At 44.0% G+C, this 17572-nt stretch overlaps 2 protein-coding genes across 4 annotated transcripts; one reads left to right on the top strand and one right to left on the bottom strand.

Annotated features, from left to right (window-relative positions):
* The first annotated feature begins 5949 nt into the window (after window positions 1-5949).
* Window positions 5950-12701, top strand: LOC134080247 (thrombospondin type-1 domain-containing protein 1). Of its 2 annotated transcripts, none has more exons than XM_062536570.1 (5): window positions 5950-6470; window positions 7291-7416; window positions 7735-8739; window positions 9326-9487; window positions 9741-12701. In XM_062536570.1, the coding sequence occupies exons 1-5, from the start codon at window positions 6449-6451 to the stop codon at window positions 11342-11344; spliced, it is 2919 nt and encodes a 972-aa protein (XP_062392554.1). In that variant the 5' UTR covers window positions 5950-6448; the 3' UTR covers window positions 11345-12701. The 2 variants fall into 2 exon arrangements, with proteins under 2 accessions (XP_062392554.1, XP_062392555.1); XM_062536571.1 differs by having other exon boundaries at window positions 7287-7416.
* A 27-nt stretch (window positions 12702-12728) lies between these two features.
* fgl1b (fibrinogen like 1B) lies at window positions 12729-17484 on the bottom strand. Of its 2 annotated transcripts, none has more exons than XM_062536573.1 (8): window positions 17349-17484; window positions 17102-17202; window positions 16753-16978; window positions 16493-16652; window positions 16306-16403; window positions 15360-15448; window positions 14333-14523; window positions 12729-13194 (listed from the first exon to the last, which is right to left on the bottom strand). In XM_062536573.1, exons 2-8 carry the CDS (start codon window positions 17177-17179, stop codon window positions 12999-13001), a joined length of 1038 nt encoding a protein of 345 aa, XP_062392557.1. In that variant the 5' UTR covers window positions 17180-17202; window positions 17349-17484; the 3' UTR covers window positions 12729-12998. The 2 variants fall into 2 exon arrangements, with proteins under 2 accessions (XP_062392557.1, XP_062392556.1); XM_062536572.1 differs by having other exon boundaries at window positions 17102-17238; window positions 17349-17402.
* Between the last annotated feature and the right edge of the window lie 88 nt (window positions 17485-17572).

The raw sequence follows: 17572 nt of genomic DNA, 5'->3' as shown, positions 1-17572 counted from the left end.
CTAAAGGGTCATTCCGTGTCAAATCACCCAGTGCCGGAAAGTGACCCTCTCCGAAAAAATCTGAAATAAATCATAGGTGTTTGTAGACTAGACCTATGCACAAATCTGAAATAGTATACCTGGATCACTAATGGTTTAAAATCTACAGCCCTTTGAAGCTTCAAGTCATTTTAAGCATTGTGGTGAACAGTCCTTTTTGGTCAACTTGCAACGTTATTGGTTCTTTTGGTATTTCACACACATCAGTGAAACTATGTGAATGGAAGCACATTTTCCTGTTGAATTAAGAAATCTAATCAGATGAGACGTGTCTTGTGTAATTTCCCCTCTGCAAAGCTCTGAAAATGGCTATAAATTCATTATGTGAAAAGACATCATCACTTTTGAAGGCTTCTCATTCGAAAGGTATGTGCCACAAATTTCATCAGGTTTTTTTCCCACTCATATATGGACTATAAGGTCATGTCCATGCATCAACTTTGGTTGTAATCGTTGTCATATTGTCAGAGCATTTTGTTTTAATTGGGCTTGATTTTCAAAAAGCCCATTTTCGTCCTATCATTTCACCATGTGGACAGTTAACAGGATTTTTTTTAATTTTACCATATCACATTCTGTATGTGAGGATCATCTGTCCAAAATGTGGGCTTGTTGCTGAGTTTCTTTATTGGAGATATGATTTTTGGAAAATATTCTCTATAAATCCACTGAACTTGCATTGGATCTGCAGTACTACTTTGCACCACATGGGATGCTCTTTTAATACAATGGAAGTCAATGGAAGAGTAAGAGATTCACTTGTTTGCTGCACATATCCAATCTAAACACACATTTTATGGTTCATAGTTGAATTACTCCAAGTAATGATTGCAACATGAACAACATACTACTCATAAATAAATCTTATTTAGCTAAATAAACTGATCAAGCTAAATATACACACATACGACTGACTGATCATACATGCAGCAAGAGGATTTAGCTTGCCATCTTTGTAACAGTTTTCTACACCACCATAGAAGTTGGAAAATGAAAGTCATGAACATATTCAAGAAAAAAGGGGTTTCAAGAATTCAGTGCATTATCAGATGCAGAAAAAGCGTCAGATGCAGTTTAGAGCAGATATTTCACTTGATGAAGATGACCATGCATGTTTCCATCACATAAAAGTTTTAATCAAAAGGTATGAGGGCTCAAAACGCTATTGCCTGGATCCAAGACGCATTCATGAAAAGGAGATAACTCATCAAGTATCTTGTATGTATAATGACCAGTCAGTCTTACATGTATGTGTGTATAATTTGCTTGATCCGCTTATTTTCTCTAAATAAGATTTATTTATGAGTAGTATGTTGTTCATGTTGCAATAATTACTTGGAGAAATTCAACTATGAACCGTAAAATGTGTGTTTAGATTGGATATGTGCAGCAAACAAGTGAATCTCTTACTCTTCCATTGACTTCCATTGTATTAAAAGAGCACCCCATGTGGTGCAAAGTGGTACTGCAGATCCAATGCAAGTTCAGTGGATTTATAGAGAATATTTTCCAAAAATCATATCTCCAATAAAGAAACTCAGCAACAAGCCCACATTTTGGACCGATTATCCTCACATACAGAATGTGATATGGTAAAATTAAAAAAAATCCTGTTAACTGTCCACATGGTGAAATGATAGGACGAAAATGGGCTTTTTGAAAATGAAGCCCAATTAAAACAAAATGCTCTGACAATATGACAACGATTACAACCAAAGTTGATGCATGGACATGACCTTATAGTCCATATATGAGTGGGAAAAAAACCTGATGAAATTTGTGGCACATACCTTTCGAATGAGAAGCCTTCAAAAGTGATGATGTCTTTTCACATAATGAATTTATAGCCATTTTCAGAGCTTTGCAGAGGGGAAATTACACAAGACACGTCTCATCTGATTAGATTTCTTAATTCAACAGGAGAATGTGCTTCCATTCACATAGTTTCACTGATGTGTGTGAAATACCAAAAGAACCAATAACGTTGCAAGTTGACCAAAAAGGATTGTTCACCACAATGCTTAAAATGACTTGAAGCTTCAAAGGGCTGCAGTTTTTAAACCATTAGTGATCCAGACATACTATTTAAGATTTGTGCATAGGTCTAGGCTACAAACACCTGTGATTTATTTCAGATTTTTTTGGAGAGGGTCACTTTCCAAATTGGCTGAAATTGGGTGATTTGACACGGAATGACCCTAAAGTGTTACAGTGCCGAAACTGCTTTCAGGTGCGTTCTGGCTATGCAAAAGTCTCCTGTGATCAGCCAGTGAACCCACAACCTGCAAGAACCTAACCCTGCAATACGATTCAAGAGGAGATTTGACTGACACAGAACATATAGTTTCTTGGTGTTTTGAGCCCCCAACGTTGTCTTCAAGGCAACGCTGCCTGGAAGGCGCTAGGTTATAGGCATGGGTTAAGGTTAGGGTTAGGGTTAGGGTTAGGGTTAAGTGCCTTTAAGTCAACAGTGGCAGCGCTGCCTGGAAGAAAATGTTGGGGGCTCAAAACACCATCAAGCGAACATAACACCATCATGAAGCAGGAGGAGATCCTAGAACTGGAAGTATAAGGGTGCAATGATTATACATGCCACTAGGCGGCATTATGGCAGTTCTTCTAGTTCTCCCTCCCCTTTTATCAGACGCTGGATTGGACTGGATCTTGCTCCTTTTTTGCTATCACACAGCAAAGCGAAAGCTAAATGAATGCATTCTAATAGTATTAGACATACTAATATACTTATGCATATTTTAAATTAGATAAGCATCATGGAAAGTTTTTTCCCCCCTCACAGTCAGTCTTCTCTGTGCCTATAGGGTCCACTTCCCTTTCCTCAGTGCTGGCTCGTGATTCCCCAATGGCAATGATATTCTTGCTGTGCAGGAAATCAGCTCATTGCCATCTTTTGTTCTTACAGAATGTACACAGATAAAACAATATTGTGTTTCAAAGGCTCGCGCGCCCTTACAAACCTCATAACTTCATGAGCAAGGAGAGCGAGTGAAGGTATGATCTCTCTTATGTGCTCCCTCGTGAGAGAAAGAGAGAGAGCTGAAGAGAAAAAGGGGAAGAGAGAAAACAGTCATTTGACCACTGCATGAACCCCCTCAGGCCTATGAATCTTGTGTTGCTGATAAAAGATAATTCAATCGCTGAACACAGGATTGACCACTCGCACACAGTGAAATAAATCAATTGGTAACTTGACACACAGCATATTTACAGTCTGTAGTTTGGATGCTAGAGCCCAGCCTGGATGTAGATTGTGAGATATACCCAATATATACTGTATATAATAAATATGTGGAAATTAATTGAGAGTGTGCATGCTCCTGATGAGCATTATTGTTCCGTGTTTCATCTGAGGTGGCCTTTGGGCCAATAATTGCATCTCTTACTACCTGGAAGACGCACGTTTGACAGTTGGATCTATTCTATTCTATTCTGTTTTTAGTCAAAATTGTGTTTCCATTAGTCATGAAAGGGTACTGTAGAATCAGGGTAAAACCAAGGTGAAACGCCTAGTATAGTCACAAAAGAGGAGATACCACTTATCAGTGAATCAGTGGATAGTTACAGAACATTTGGACAGAACATTTAAAAGCTAAAACATCATTGTAAAAGTATTTTTGATGATGAAAATGTACGATTGTGTCATTTCCAACATTAGGTTATGATATCTGGATAGCCTCTAGCATGTGAAGCCTTTTCTGCTGGAACTCCTACAAATGGCTGTAGCCATAATATACCTGTTTACTCAAAATGCAATCACATCCCAAAGATAGATTAATAGGATCTCAGTGCAGATTATCCTTGGGTGTCTTCACAAATATGTCTGGAAACCACCACCCCCTTCACATCTACATCACTGTGAGAGGCCTGAGCACGTTAAAGGGGTCAGTCTGTGCGTGTCTGGACGCTAACTATAAGCTTGTTGCTTGGCAAACTTTGGAGTGTAATCCAGGCATACCTTGGCTGTAGCAACACCAACACGCTCCCTGGTGTGTGTGCAGGTAATCCATCCAGTGAGTCTCATCAAGTTTGTCTGTGAGCATGTGTGAAGGAAATTCCTAATGTCACAGCATTAGATAAGCATTAAAACTATGAAGCTGTTGGCGTCTTTTGACTTTTGACAGATCCTTTTTCTGGACATTGAGTTGTGTAGATATTGGCTGGGCAAACAATTAGGTGCATCACAAACATTTACACACATGTACCTAAGGGGAGGTGGAGTGACTGATGGGGCAGGACTCCTCCTGACTTTCCTCCATCTTATGGTCAGCGGCAATAGCAGACCAACTGTCCAGCAGGAAGGCAAGGAAGCTGATCTGATCTCCCCGGCCGCTCAGCAGAATTAGGGGCGAGTGAGGGATGAAGGGGGGGGGGGGGGGGGGGGGGTTGAGGTGAGAGAAGGAGGGCCATCTGGTCAGGAGGGGACGGAGCAGGCCTCGACACAGGAAGTATTCTACAGGGACACAGAGAGGGGCCAGCTGAACTGGGTGCACTGATGGGGAGTTAAGTCTCAGCACTGTGGGCAACCTGCATTTGAACTTGAAGATTTGAACCACACACACGCACACACACACACACACACACACACACACACACACACACACACACACACACACAGAGACACACACACACACACACACACACACACAAAATGTAACAGCAGAGCTGATTCCAATTCTGATTGTCAGCAGTGAAGTCAGCTACAAAATTCTGCATTCAAACCTTGATTAAATGCCTTTCTGGTTCAGTGGAGTCCTTAGTAATAATGATACTTCAACAATGTTTTCTGATCTTTTTTCTGATCTGCACAGCACTCCGATCTGCAACTTATACATTTACACAGTTTCTCTGCTCTTGCAGGGCCAGAAAACCTGATAAAAGAAGTTTAATCCTGAGACTCCCTTTAGTGGCCATTGTCTTTCTGTTTTAGCTAAGCTGAGTGCCCATGAAACAGAGGGAGACTGGACTGGCTGCCGTCATCAGCTTCCTGACACACTTCCTGTTGTGTTAGAGGCCATGTCCGCCTGCAGTATCCTCTACTCATTTTCCACCTTTAAAAGAAAACAATGGGAAAGTCGCCAGACGCCAGCCTTTAACCCCTGAACAGTAATGTGTTATACACTCAAGAGAGGCGCCATCATTTTAGACTGTGTTATAGAGACAGAGACCAAACATTTTATTCTAATAATTAAGTCCATACCATGTTTCCTTTATTGAGTTTAATGAAGTTCACACAATCATACAACACATTCATTAATTTATTTCCCTATAGCATTAAGCCTTGCTAAGCATTTTTCCCTGAGTGAACCAAGACCCCACATGGTGATGGTAGGGCTAATTGCTTCTCTCCTTCAGCATATTTTTTTACACCATCATAACAGTTTAAGAGAATACTGATTCAGTATTCTGAATGTGTACACATAACAATTTGTCAATAACTTTGTCCTGCAAGTGACACATAGGCCTAGTATTTATTATTATTATTATTATTATTTAGTGTTATAGGGTCTTTTCACTGATCGCATATACATAATTAGAAAATATATACCTACAGAGAATTTAGGACCTCTGGAGGCAATGAGACACTCCCTCAACCCAATACTGGGCGGCTCCCCATAATTTAATCCTAATATTAGCTCGAATTGTTTTGGTTCCTTTTGTCTTGTTGATTGTCTGTTTTTTTTTTGTGTGTGTGTGAGTTACATTTCTGGAAGCGTTTCCTGTTTTCCTTCTCTCTCATCCGGGAAACACGTGAGTATTTTTTCCCCAAATGTCATGATTAGATATACTACAGTCACAGTGGGTTATTGTTAGTGACTGTTAGGCTATGTGTTGAATTATTGGTTCTGTTTTTAATATTCAAAGCTGGAGCAATCGCAATAAAGGACAGGTTGATACATGGGTTATTTATGATTAAGATGTACACCATATTTGTCCACAAGTTCAACTGTAGACTATTTTAATCTGTAGACTTGTTATTTTACCGGTATCACACTGTTTTTATTAACTCTCATTGGAATTTTCCATCAAGGCTACTTTTGTCTAAATTGCCGCCAGACAAAAGGTAATACTAGCCTACTTCAATATCACTGAGCCTAATATAATATGCTGGCTACGTTTATTATGTCTTGACGTTGAAAGGCAAATGATTTAACCACATTTAACGCCAATGGCCAGTAATCTGCCGACAGAGGGAGCACGAAAGCGCGCGATTGCTTTGACAGAGAAGTGCGTCTGAAGACCAAACCGAGACAGATTGCTTGACAATGTCTTGCGTGTGTTCATAATCCGTGTCTGGTTCTCAAACACCGGTCACAAATGCATTGTAGACTGTCTATGACTATCACACTATTGGCCAAAAAATGAAGGTTGACGGTTTACGGTGACTGGACGGATGACTTTAACCCTGAAAAAAGGTTAGTCTGTTTTTGTTCTATAGTTTGGAATATGTAGTCTCTCTCTTGTACGATAACGGACCGGCAAGGTCTTGTTGTTTGCTCTTGCTCTGGAATCAACCTGCTATATCATGAAAGTGCATAAGTGCAACTTTTTCTATCGTCTGATAGTTGGTTAGAGAATTACTCTATAACGATGTTGATCCTTAATTCCATTGGCAAATTAATTAATACAAAAAATATTTTATATTAGCCTACATTGTTATAGTTAATTATAGGCTACTGAAGTGTAAATATATCACAGTTCCTTTATTACGTTTCTTGGTGTCCCACGTTTTAATGCTAAATTCTTCTTTAATAACTGCAGACAGACTGGTCTCAATTAATACATTGTGCAGTGTTTCGGGATTATTTGGAAAATATGACAGTTTGTAGACCAAATCTCAACCTTGACAAGATCACAACTGTATTTTCCCAGAATGATCATTATACTACAGCACAGTACTGTATTCAAGTAGGCTAATCTCACAGTCAGTATCTGTTTACTGTGACTTTTGATTATAGGCCTACTGGGGGGCTCAAACACCATGTGATGGCTGTAGAGGAGATGATTTGCTTGTAGAGAGAGATGAGCAGATTTTCAATCAGTCATAAATGAGGCATCACCTCTGATATGACGTGCATATACCAATGCTTTTTGCATATTTAGAATTACATTTTTGGATCCCGATATAGGGTTCAATGCAGTGTTGTCACTACAACAAATGGCCACATTTTAGACCGTCTTGTTGCTTTGAACCAGAGCTGTCTAACGGTATAGCGTGCCTTGTGTGACAGACAGGCCTGGATGGCAGATCAGAGGAGGCATGTGGTGCTAAAGGGTCTTGCAGCACATGCATCGGAATGACACAGAGACCCACCAATGGTAGGATCCACCTACCGTTTCTCCTTGTGCTTGTGGGATATGGTGAGTAAACTCCATTAATTACTATGATAACCTGCTAAGTGGTCCCATGTGACTTTTATAAATAAATAAATGGTGTAGTGTTGCTTTATTTCAACGGTACGGTGGCAGCGTGAGGAAGAGAGAGAGAGGTCAGTGGAAGGGTGAGGCTCTCTTCCGTGTGTGCTTTTTTCTGAGGAAGTGACCTATACACTGTGGCATTTGTGTTCACAATGCAGAGTAGGAATAGCAGGGAGGGTGTTTTTTTCATTACCCTCATTATAGCCAAAGGGAAAAATGGTTCAAGAATAACCTGATAGTGTGATTTTTGATGTTTTCTAGCAATGGCAGGACTCCAGTTGTGGCCCTCTGAACACGTTGCCCTGAGCAATGCCAGCGTGTTTGTGGATTACAACATTGACTGCAATGGCACTGGCCACAACCTGACCATCTCTCTGGTGGACATAGGAAGTAACACCACCTTGCTGACCAGGTACCTCCCTTACAACCAGTCAGAAGGTAGGATGGAGTTCGACTGCTCCTGCTTCCTCTACGCCGGCAGTTTCCGATTCCTCCTGGAACGAACGAGTGACCAGAGTGCCTTAGCCAATGGCTCGGCCACCTGGTGGTGGAGTCCGGTGGTGCAGATCAGCTGGCCGACCTTTCACATCTCCGTCGAGCAGGCCAGCAATCGCACCTCCGGCTCCTTCCAAATCGGCGTGTCCACCAACGACAACTTCCACGCGTGCACCATCGACGGGGCCTCCAGGCTCCTCCTGGAGGTCACCTACCTGGAGTACAATCAGATCGGCAAGAACAACATCAACAAGATCCGGGCGCAGACGGAGCACGAGATCACCACGCTGAGGTCGCAGCACGTGGACCTGGACTGCGTCTTCCCGTTCACCGAGCACGACTTCATCCGAGTGGCCCTGAAGTCCCCCCACACCCAGCAGGAGATCAAGGCGTCTGTGCCCCTCTACCTGTCCCGTATCTTCCCCTATAAGCTCTTGGTGGACAGCACCCACAGGAGTGGGTGCAAGGGGGCCGTTACTGTGCGTCTGATCCCCCCGCCCTGTGCCTTCACCTACGGGAGGGTGTTTGTGTACCGGGACGGGGCGTCCAAGATGACCGGGTCTGGGTCCTCCTCTTCCTCCTCTGGCACCGAGGAAGCCACGCTTCCTGCTCACCTGGCCTACAATTGGCTGACCCAGGGGGAAAACGAGACCGAGTTCAACTGCTCTGTCTTTGACCCCGGAAAGAATAAGTACTGCTTCCGGTTCATCCTCAACTCCAGTCGCTCACCGAGTCCTGTGCAGACCTGTTCAGTGGTGCAGAGGATTGCAGGTTAGCATTTACAGGCAACAAACAAATTGTGTTTACACAAAACCACATCCAAATAAAATGGCATGGAAGAACATCAATATTGATCCGACCAGTTTGGGCTCAACTTAACAAGTCACATTTTTGGCAATAAGTGATGTCCACAATAGTACAGTGTTATATTGTGTTTACTTTAACCCATCCACCCATCTTGTAACCCACATTACAAGTCTAGATCAGTCCAAGAGGTTTGAATACTTAAGGAGAGTTTAAACTGCCAAAGCGCATCATGAACCAGAGTGGCTTTGTCTTATTTGAACAAGGACCTCCACTAGTAGAGCAAGGTGCTAAAACTGTGCATAATCATGGGTTCAGCTCCAGCAGAACACAGATACTGATTATAATGTACATTTATTTATACTCTACTGCAAGTATTTGCTAAATCGATCAATGTAAATGTAAAGAATTGCTGAACACATTGTCTTGGAGCATCAGTGCATCCTGACATTGATCTCTGATCTGCTGCTTATCTTAATACTGCTTATCTTATATAATTTTTTTCTCACACTGCTTACTCATTGCTTTGTTTTCATGTCCCTTGGCATCCCAGAGACGTGGGGTCCATGGCAACCGTGGAGCGGCTGCAGTGTGACCTGTGGGGAGGGCGTGCGGGAGCGCACACGCAAGTGTCTGGTGCCCTCTAGTGGGGCGATGATGCGGTGCACAGGCTTGGTGAAGGAGCAGTCGCACTGCTCTCTAGAGGGGTGTGTAGGTAAGTGCACCACCCAAGAGCATTCATGTCTTATCAGCACTCTGTAATTCAAAAATATACACACTGTAAAATATATGCTTACATGTATAGAGTAAACTTTCAAGTCTGATCACCATGTTCTTAATATGGTAATTTTGTGTGCTCTCATAATAAATGCATGTTTTTACCTTCTTTATTATATTGCATATATTCATACTTTGAATGCAGTAAACTATATAATGCCATATATTTTGTGTCTTTTCTTCTCTCATAGTTCCCGTGCCAGTGCCATCAATGCTCCCTCCTAAGTCGGGCTCCTCACTGCAGGGTAACCTAGTAGGTCTGGCAGGAATCTCTCTGTGCCTGGCGGTGATTGTAGCCACGATTCTCATCACCGTCTGGAGGAAGGTGTGCCGCGCGGCCAAATGCAGCTCGGTGCGCCGCAGCTCCATGCACTCCCCCGGCGGCCGCAAGAACTCGGACGAGGCGTCCATCTGCGGACACAGCCTCCAGCGGCCGAGCTTCTCCGACAGCCTCCTGGCCGCTCCTTCCCCGCAGAAGGGCCCGCCTCTCGCCGCTGGAGCGTCCAGTCCGCCGGAGAGGGCTTTTTCTACGGGGCATCATCAACAGAACCTGCCCCTCCCTCTTCCCCTCAGCCCTCCGGACCCGGAGAGACTGTCTCCGTCGGGGCAGAAGATCGTGCCGCCGATCTTCGGCTACCGGCTGGCCCAGCAGCAGCTGAAAGAGATGAAGAAACGGGGCTTGAAGGAGGCCACCAAGGTCTACCACGTCTCCCAGAGCCCCGTGGACGACACCATGCTGGAGGCCGTGGAGTCCACGCAGAGCGGCCTCACCGTCACGCAGCAGGACAGCGAGAGCCAGGACGACTCCAACCTCAGCCGCTTCCGGATCAAGTCCCCGTTCCTGGAGGGCACCTGGACGCCTTCCAAGGCCTCCAAAACCCTCCCCGACAGACTCGGCCCGAAGGCCGACTACGGCCTGGGGTCGTCCCCGGCGGCGGGCTTCAGCGCGCAGAAGAGGGAGCGGACGGCCGACTGGGTGGAGATGGTGGAGCGAAGCGGCGTGGGCTTGTCCAAGAACCCCAACTTCAGGCGCACGTCCAGCTTCCACGAGACCAAGCTGCACCAGCAGTCCACCCCGGTGTCGGCGGCGGCGGCTGCTGCCAGGCCCTTCCGGGAGCGGAGCATGACCCAGGTGACGCCGCGGCAGATCCCCGAGGGAAGCTGCAAGACGCGGGGAGCGTGGGAGCAGCCGCCCCCCATCCGCGAGAGCGAGCCCTGGGCCCCCGGCAAACCCAGAACCGCCGAAAGCGCAACGGACAGCAGGAGGCGGCCGTGGATAGAGGCGTCACCGTGTCTCATCGACTTCAAGGCCAACACAGGCGGGCTAGCCAGAAGCGTGTCAGCCGGAACCGACACCAGCACCAGACTGCTGGCGGCTGCTCCCGGTGAGAGGCACCGAGGGGACCTCCTCCCCAGCCCGCCACCGGCTCTCGGGCTGAGCCGGGCCGAGCAGGCCGAGCAGAACTGGAACCGCCGGGGCCCGTCGCCGATCCAGCGGACCATCCTGGCGCGGAAGCTGCGCGAGGCCAACGCCAACGCCAACCCCAACACGAATGCTAACAACGCGAACGCGGCGCATCATCGACAGCGCAGCGCCACTTTCTCCGCGGCGGCCCAGCGGAGAGACCGCTGCCGCAGCCTCCCGCTCTCGGGCGACTACAGCAACGCCTGCGCCGGCTCACCCTACGGCCTCTCTGAGGCGGAGAAGCGCATGATGGACCTCCCCGGACACCTGGGAGAGGAGGCAGAGGGAATGGCGTCACCGCCGGGATTGGGAATGCACAGGCGCACTTGAGATAAGAACAATGACCGGGGAAAACAAAGATAGCATACTCTAGATCAATAGTGAAGCCATCTGAAAGAATTGAAAAATAAGATCAAGAAAATAAGTGCTGGACTGGTCTCTAAACACCTCACTCTGGTTCCAACTTTGACAATATGGCAACTTCAGCTTAATTTTCTGTTAAAATGTGACATCAGGCTGTCCATGTTTTTTTACAGTCCTTGGGGGATACAGTGGATCTTAGCAAGATCAGGGAATGATTCTGGTGACATCTGGATCAGACCAAACTAGATCATCTGATCCATGACCAATTATGGATCCATTTCACTAGACGCATTCCAACGGACTGTAAGCAAGATCAGTGGTATGTTGAGCCTAAGGTCTGAAGTATGTTCACATTTGACAAACAAAAGCTAAGATATAAAGATTCCCAGGCAGACTTTTTCTTTGAACTTTAATATGAATGTTTTGGTGTAAAACCTGACCATATAAATTTAAACTGTAAACAAAATGGTGACCAACAAAGCGATTTCCACAAACATTTGCCTGTTCTCACCGAATTTGAACCTAAATCGGCTTTAGGCTCAACATACAGTACCACTTATCTAATTTCGTAGTATACTCCTCGAATCAGGGCTGGGTCCATATTAGATGAGATATATTCCAGTGTTACCTACAAGCTGGGGCTGCAGAGACCCAAGGATCCTTTCTGACATTAGCAAAGAGCCAAATCTGTACTACATCTAGCAGTATTAGATATGAATTCCCTTTGATACACTACTGAATGTTTATTGTACTGAATATTGTTTTTAAAAAACTCTTCTCTCACTCTTATCACTGATTGTCACTTGCTTTCATTTTTGAATGATTGTTACAAGTAGGAGTTGGACATAGAGGAAGGAACTAAATGCTCGTAGTACTAACTGTAATAGGAGTCTAGCGTGGATTATTTCATGGTATTTGGCACTTTACGGTTTCTCATCTAAACAGTAACTGAGACTTTAAGTGCATTTGTAGCAACTGACTCGTGACCATAATCTGTTTCATCTGAAGGCCACTGAAGACATAACTTCATAGGGCCTTGACTTGGACAATAGATTTGTTGAAAATGTCATGAATGGATTAACCTCCGTGTACAAATTGTTCAATAAGCAGATAACACTGGGGAGAGGTTATTGCATTTGTTTTTTTTGTTTTTTTGCTTTTTTAATCATGTTTGACCTTTCTTTTTTAACTGTTCTGTCAATGTGCACTGTGGTCTGACAGTTAACCATGCACAAATGGACTGTTTTTTAATACTTTTATAGAAAATGTTTGATATGAAATCTGCCTGTTTGATATGTTTTTCATGCACATAGCATAGATGTTTTTTAAAAAAAAAAAATGACCAAGGGACCAAATTTAAATGCTGGTTTTATTATCATTGTACTGAATGTAATGTAGGATATTACTCATTGGTTCAATCTAGCCATCACAAGCCCCAGTAAAATGGCATGCAAGAACAATCTTATCACTGTACCGACATGTACTAAAGATGGAAAATAAACTATGCACTATACTACAAAAAAACTGTGGTTCCAGCTTATTTAACAGCGAATGAAGAAAGACAACAAAAATGATGTTTTTCTGTGTGAACCTTTCTTGTATTGCTGAGCAAAAAGGGATCCTACACAGCCGACAAGCCCTCTGGCTCAGCTCCACTTCCCAGGCCGTCCATGGCGTGCTGTGGTCTCACCTTCATGGTGGTGTGTCTAAGGGAGTACCACAGCCCTCTCCAGGTACCCCACACTACGCCATTGTCATTTTCGCCCTTGTACTCGCCTCCTCTGTAGAACTTTCCATTCAGGTTGGCAGCGTGACACCTGTATTTTATGATAAATATTAAGAAATGACATTATAAAGTATTCAAACATAGTTAGTGTTTTTATATTTGCTGTAGAAATACAGTGTACATTATATAAGTAACCTAGGAAGAGTTGGAGGTTTTTCTCCAAAACTAGTAAGCTTTTACAAGGTGTTTGCTGATCATATTATAAAACATAGATATGCTTCCATTGGGTTACATAACCAAACACAACATACTAGGTAGTCTAGGTAAAATGGTGCCCATTCCTTGGCGTGATTTGAGGATGTTACCTAAAGACCAACCCCCACACCTAAAAACCTGTATGAGTGGTGATGTGAATACAGCAACAACATGAGCTATCCAATTTCTATCAAAACCTACAATCTCCAAACTCCACATAACCATAGCTATTCCTGTTCACCTGGTCAAAGCATTGCAACAATGACAAATGGGTTATTATGACCGCCATGGTAGCAAAGTGGCAGTCATATACTGTAGACCCCTTCAATGTTTGCAATCATCCAGAGCCTAGGTTGGGTGTGCACACAGCATGGGGGTCAGAAAAATGGCATGGCATGTTGAGCTGTCAAGGTATGCACTGTCAGTGTTATCCTAGGGCCATGAACTGTACCTTAATAAATTAGTCTAAGTTAATGATGATTCTCCGCCTGATCCTGATCCCCCACATAATATAATGCGGCTATCTGGTTGATAAGCCCAGCAGTGTACAGTATATACTTGACGATTCCTTGATGTTTCAGTCCACACACACACACACACACACACACACACACTTACTTCAATGGGGTGGAAAGCTCTCTGACCCTGACATGTGCACACCTTGTCTGTGATGTGAACCATGAAAGGTTCTATAGGTTTAGTCAGAGATTATTCCAGATTTTTCTTATTTTTTTCAGTCATTTTGTGCCAACGATCCTGGGACACCGAAAGACCAGGCTGCACAAAATTTGGTGGGCATATACATGTAGCTATTCCCAGATCCCATCACACATTCAGACATTTTAAGGATCAAATTGCTTATTCAAAACTCAACATAAACAAATCTTACCCAGTCCTTAAATCAAAGCTATACAGTATATAACTCTTTGTATAAACACTTTTATGTGTATAAGTTAACGCGAATCGTAGCTGACCTGTTGTACCACCAGCCGCCCATGTTCTCCTCGGCACAGTTGCCCTGCTTGTAGCGGTCGTTGTCCTGGTCTCTGGTGGTAAACTGCATGCCGTCGAGCGAGGCTGACCACTGCTCCACCATGTTGCTTCCACCGGAGAGCCCGTCTCCCGCCTGGCCACTGCACACACCCACACTCAGCCTGTACTGGTCCTGTGGAGGAGCACACGGACAGAGGTCAGCTCAGGCAGACGGGAGTTCAGTCTACTGTAGTAGGCTACTGCAGATTTGGTGTAGAACAGACCAAAGAAGTGGAAAATAAATGGAACTTGAAACTAATAGTTTATATACCTGGCTTCAAGTTACTGGGAGTGACTTCCCTGATCCTGCATATTGATATACTGTATGAATGAACAGCCAACAGTTAACACTTAAGTGATTTTGTCCTGGTTTAGCAGATTACAGAACTGTGTCCGAACTGAGACTGAGTGGATTACCACATAGAACTACCATCTGATGTTGAAATGGACACAGATGTGGACGTAAGGAAAGAAGGAAACAGCCAGGAGGAAAGTGTAATTGTTTACATCCCAAGTGCAGGACAGGATGAGTAAAAAAAAAACGACTCCTGACAAAGTCTTCTCTCCTTTTTTGAGTGTTTTTTTTTAATATATATATCCACGTGGAGTTGACCCAACAGTCGAAACATTGTTTGAGCCATCAACAACTTTTTAAGAAATAAGTCTGTCAAATATGTTGCAGAGGGTTGAAATAAGTGACAGGTGAAGAGGGAGTTTTACAAGTGTGTCAGTGGTTAAGACAAGCAGTGGCAACAACAAGACAAAGACAGTAAACCAGCGATGAAACAAAATTCAAATTCAAATGTATTTGCTGATTTAATACCACAAGGAAAACCTATTCACGAACATCAGTGGGTTAGTTCAATAATCCCATATGGCACACAATAGCTTTGCTTCTAAATTATTTTCAGCTATCCATAATAAACTACCTCTTCTCTCGTGGTGTGTAGGAAGGATGCTGAAGCTTACCTCTTCATCAGATATTTTAAAGTTGTCATAGATGGCGTACTTTGTCTCCCCATTCCAGTCCATCAGATCAATCTTCAACAGATAGTCATCTAGAGCACAGGGAAATAAACTGTATGACTTTCATCAACATTGAAGTTTAACCAGAAATATATACATCAATGGTATACATTTGAAGTAGCCTATGCATTGGATGTATTGATGCTTTTGACATATGAACAGGCCAGAGGTGATTTAAGAATTGGGCCCCTCATCCATACAGCAAAGTAAAACACATACATTCTTTGGCCTTGGAAAGGGGGGGGGGGGGGGGGTCATCTGTGCCCTTAGACCCTTGCAGATGGCAGGCCTTCGTTCTTACAATGTACAGTACAGGGTGGGAATTTCGCCATTTTAGGGGCAAGGCCATTTGGCCTTCACCTTCTTTTTTTTTTTAGGGGCACCAAAGCCACATGATAGGGCACAAAGGCCACTGAGTAAAATTCGATGGTTTTACATTTCAGGGTTATCTCGACACAAATACATAGACCCGCTAGCCGCTGTAGGCTTTGAGAAACACTAACACAGCCTCAAACTTCTTTAAGTTGAGGCCCAATCATGGCAGACTTTGGTTGCGTTTGCTTTCTTTTTCCGTCAGTCCGGGAATGCGTGATCAATTGCGCAGCAAATTATCAGGTGAAGCACCCGACCTAATTTCACTCAAAGAGCAAACAGCGTTCCGTATCAGTTCAATACAGAACAAGACTTTTACGTGTCAAATACGGGACGATTCCGTATTATACTGAATGGTTGGCAACCCTAAGTCAGGGGCATAAAGGCCACTGTGGCCTTATAATGGGGTTTTTTTCACAGGGCATCAAGGCCAAAGTGTAGGGCAACGGCGGCCATGGCCTCATGGCCTTGGTGTAATTCCCACCCTGGTACAGTATGTATGTGATGGCAGTCTTACCTCCAATGAGTACAGAATGAATGTTTTCATTCCCCAACCAAAACTCATCGTTCCACAACTCGTAATTTCCAAACCCGTCACGGTAAGCAGCCCAGTCCCTTCAGAAAAAAAGTAAATATAATTGCATTTTACCATATCTCTCATACATTCAAATGAGAAAAACATGTTTAGGGGGATTTTGTGTTACCTGTTGAAGTCTACTTTTCCATTGCGACGTTTCTGAAACACAGTCCACCCCCCACCATCGTCCATGTCACAGTACGCCAGAAATGGGTCTGAGGTTGCTTTTGGCTTGATTCTGTAGAAGCCACTTGGTGGTTGCAGTCGGTCATATAATTCAGAGCAATCTATAAGGCACAACAACATGATTAGACAAGTGGTCAACACCTTGAGAGTTATCCTTCACATGCACATAGTAATGCTAGGGTTTGTTTTAACAAGCCTGACCTTTATCATGTACTAGTAAATTCCCAGGTCCAAGCGGTAAAAGTGGAGCACTTGTCTTGTATGTGGCTGTATCATTTGGAGAGATCATCTGGCGCAGTTTAGGAGGCGGGAAATATCTGTACTCTCGCAGGCTTTGCAGTTGCCATTCCCCAAGCACCAGCTTGTGATCGAGCATCTGGATGCTCTGCTTAAGTTCTGACAAGCCCAGCATACATTCTTCCTTTGCCTCAGGTGAAATAAACAGAAGACACAACATTCAAAAATAGCAGCATTTAATCAATTAGCACCTTCAAAATCAGTCATAGTTCAGAAGTGCCACAAAAAGGTGAGGAGTTGTAAAACTACATACTGAGAGTGGTGGGAAGGCCCCGGTATGGCACTGCCACACCATGTTGAGCACCAGGAACAGAGACACAACCAGTGGCATCAGATATGTGTGTGTACACTGGCCTTAACAGGTAACAGTGAATCAAAAGGTGGATTATCCTTCAAGTGAAATGCCACAATTTGCATACTCGGGTCAATTTGCTGTGCTGTGTTTCTTTGAATTTATTCAGATTTTTCTCCCTGATTTGATCAGACAAAATGTGCCTTACCTTGATGAATCCTTGATGCGCCTCGCACGTTCCCCGTCCAGAGGCAAATGTAATAGCCTGTTGTTTTCTGACAGGGTTTTACTTGCAGTATTTATAGAACCTCTTGGTTCCGCATGTTCTACATTAAATTCAGCAAAGAACGGGAAAGGTGTCGTAACTTTTCCCATTCTTGACATTCCACAGCTGGCTGGTTGAGTTTTTGGATCTTAGAAGCCAGGGACATC

Source organism: Sardina pilchardus, chromosome 5 (assembly GCF_963854185.1).
Source record: "Sardina pilchardus chromosome 5, fSarPil1.1, whole genome shotgun sequence".
Taxonomy (NCBI): Eukaryota; Metazoa; Chordata; class Actinopteri; order Clupeiformes; family Clupeidae; genus Sardina; species Sardina pilchardus.
Note: the sequence above shows the minus strand (reverse complement) of the source record. Positions and strands in the feature narration are given on the sequence as shown.